General features: G+C 65.7%; 1 protein-coding gene across 1 annotated transcript; it reads left to right on the top strand.

The window, feature by feature from the left end:
- Positions 1-444: 444 nt before the first annotated feature.
- On the top strand, positions 445-1,521 carry LOC122895398 (hemoglobin subunit zeta-like). The gene is made up of 3 exons (XM_044232771.1): positions 445-539; positions 1,046-1,250; positions 1,393-1,521. Exons 1-3 carry the CDS (start codon positions 445-447, stop codon positions 1,519-1,521), a joined length of 429 nt encoding a protein of 142 aa, XP_044088706.1.
- Positions 1,522-1,885: the final 364 nt, after the last annotated feature.

Genomic DNA, 1,885 nt, shown 5'->3' with positions numbered 1-1,885 from the left:
CTCATTTTTCTCACCATCAGAAACTGCATGTCCCAGACCAAGGTGTTGTGTGCTGACCTGATCCCGGCTTCCCCCATCCTGTGATTCTGGAATGAAGTGGGGGGGGGGCGGGTCAGAGCTGGGCTACAAACACAAGCCGAGACTCCTGGGCTAGCTGGGCCCCTATGTCTCAGGGACACTGGTCAGGCTGTGGCCAACACCCCCTCCAAGGCCCCGGGGTAGGTGTGGGTAGGTGGAGTGAGAGCCCCTCACCCCTCCAGGCCACCAGGCCCTGACCACTCACCCTCCCTGGGTCTGATAAGAGACCCCACCCCCACAGCCCTGTCCCCTCTCCAGACCAACGGCCACAGCCTGGCCCCCACCCAGCCTCCCTGTGTATAAAGGGATCCTGGGGGGTGAGCCCCACAGAGGCTAGTCCTGAGCACGCCCAGCTTCGCTACCACCATGTCTCTGACCAAGGCCGAGAGGACCATCATCCTGTCCATGTGGGACAAGATCTCCACCCAGGCCGATGCCATTGGCACCCAGGCCCTGGAGAGGTGAGGGGGCACCCCGTGGGCTGGCAAGGAGCCAGGTAGGGCACAGTGTGGGGTTAGGGAGGACAGGGCCCAGCACGGAGGGACCAGGGAGGAGGGGGACGACACTCAGGGAGCAGGAAGAGGAGGTGGACGGAGAGGGCGTGTGGCTGTCAGACTGTCTTTTGTGCTGGGCCCAGCGCCCAGGTGTCCACAAACATCGCTGGAGGGAATCAGTGAAGCAATGAACGGGTTGCCCAGCGAGGGGACGGTGAGGGTGGGATTCCACCGTGCCCTGTCTGAGCCTGGGGTAAGAGAGGGGAAGCGGCAATGGGGATCCCGTCCTTGTGTAAAATTACAACATCCTCGTATTCAACGGGAATGGTTTGTGTTAATGTTTATGTCTTCAAATGCTGCCTTCAAGTATGACTTCTCCAGTCCGCTGGCCTTTTCAATGCTGGGTAAGTTTTGCACCCGAGGCGCACTCGCGCGCTGGCCTCACCAGGTGTGGCTGTCGCCCCCGCCCGCAGGCTCTTCGCCAGCTACCCCCAGACCAAGACCTACTTCCCGCACTTCGACCTGCACCCAGGCTCCGCGCACCTGCGCGTGCACGGCGCCAAGGTGGTGGCCGCGCTGGGCGAGGCGGTCAAGAGCATCGACAACATCAGGGGCGCCCTGGCCAAGCTGAGCGAGCTGCACGCCTACATTCTGCGCGTGGACCCGGTCAACTTCAAGGTGGGCGCGGGGCTGGGGTCCCCTGGGGGGGGCGAGGGGCGCGGGCAGCCGCGGGGTGTGGGCTGCGGGGGCTCCGTTCCCCCCCCACCCCCGCACCCGCGCCAGCACCCGCCGCTCACGGGGCCGCGCTCCCGCCCCTCAGCTCCTGTCGCACTGTCTGCTGGTCACCGTGGCCTCGCACTTCCCCGCCGACTTCACCGCGGACGCCCACACCGCCTGGGACAAGTTCCTGTCCATCGTGTCGTGCGTCCTGACCGAGAAGTACCGCTGAGCGTAGCTGCCCGACCGAGGGCGGGCTGGGGCCCCTCCACGCTCCCACTCCGGGCCCTTCCCTAACCCTCCAGCCTCCCATCAACAGCCAATAAACGAATGCACGTCCGCTTGCCTCTGTAGTCACTGGGGCCGTCAGGGGGGCGGCAGAGGTGGAGGGGGCTGCACGAGGTCACCAGGAGGGCTGCGGGCATCCTTCGCGCCGACCTGGGTCTCTCAGAGCGCACAGCGCAGCTGCTGGAGGCTGGGCGCGTGGGTCGGGGCACTGGGGATCCCACCGGGTGGTAGAAAGGGAGCCTCTTGGCCTTTACTTCCGAGGTCAGCGCTGGAGCCCACGTGGCCCCACGGCCCTCCCGGGGCCCACT

The sequence above is a fragment of the Neovison vison genome, chromosome 14 (genome assembly GCF_020171115.1).
Source record: "Neovison vison isolate M4711 chromosome 14, ASM_NN_V1, whole genome shotgun sequence".
Classification (NCBI taxonomy): Eukaryota; Metazoa; Chordata; class Mammalia; order Carnivora; family Mustelidae; genus Neogale; species Neogale vison.
This window is presented reverse-complemented; position numbering and strand designations above follow the sequence as displayed.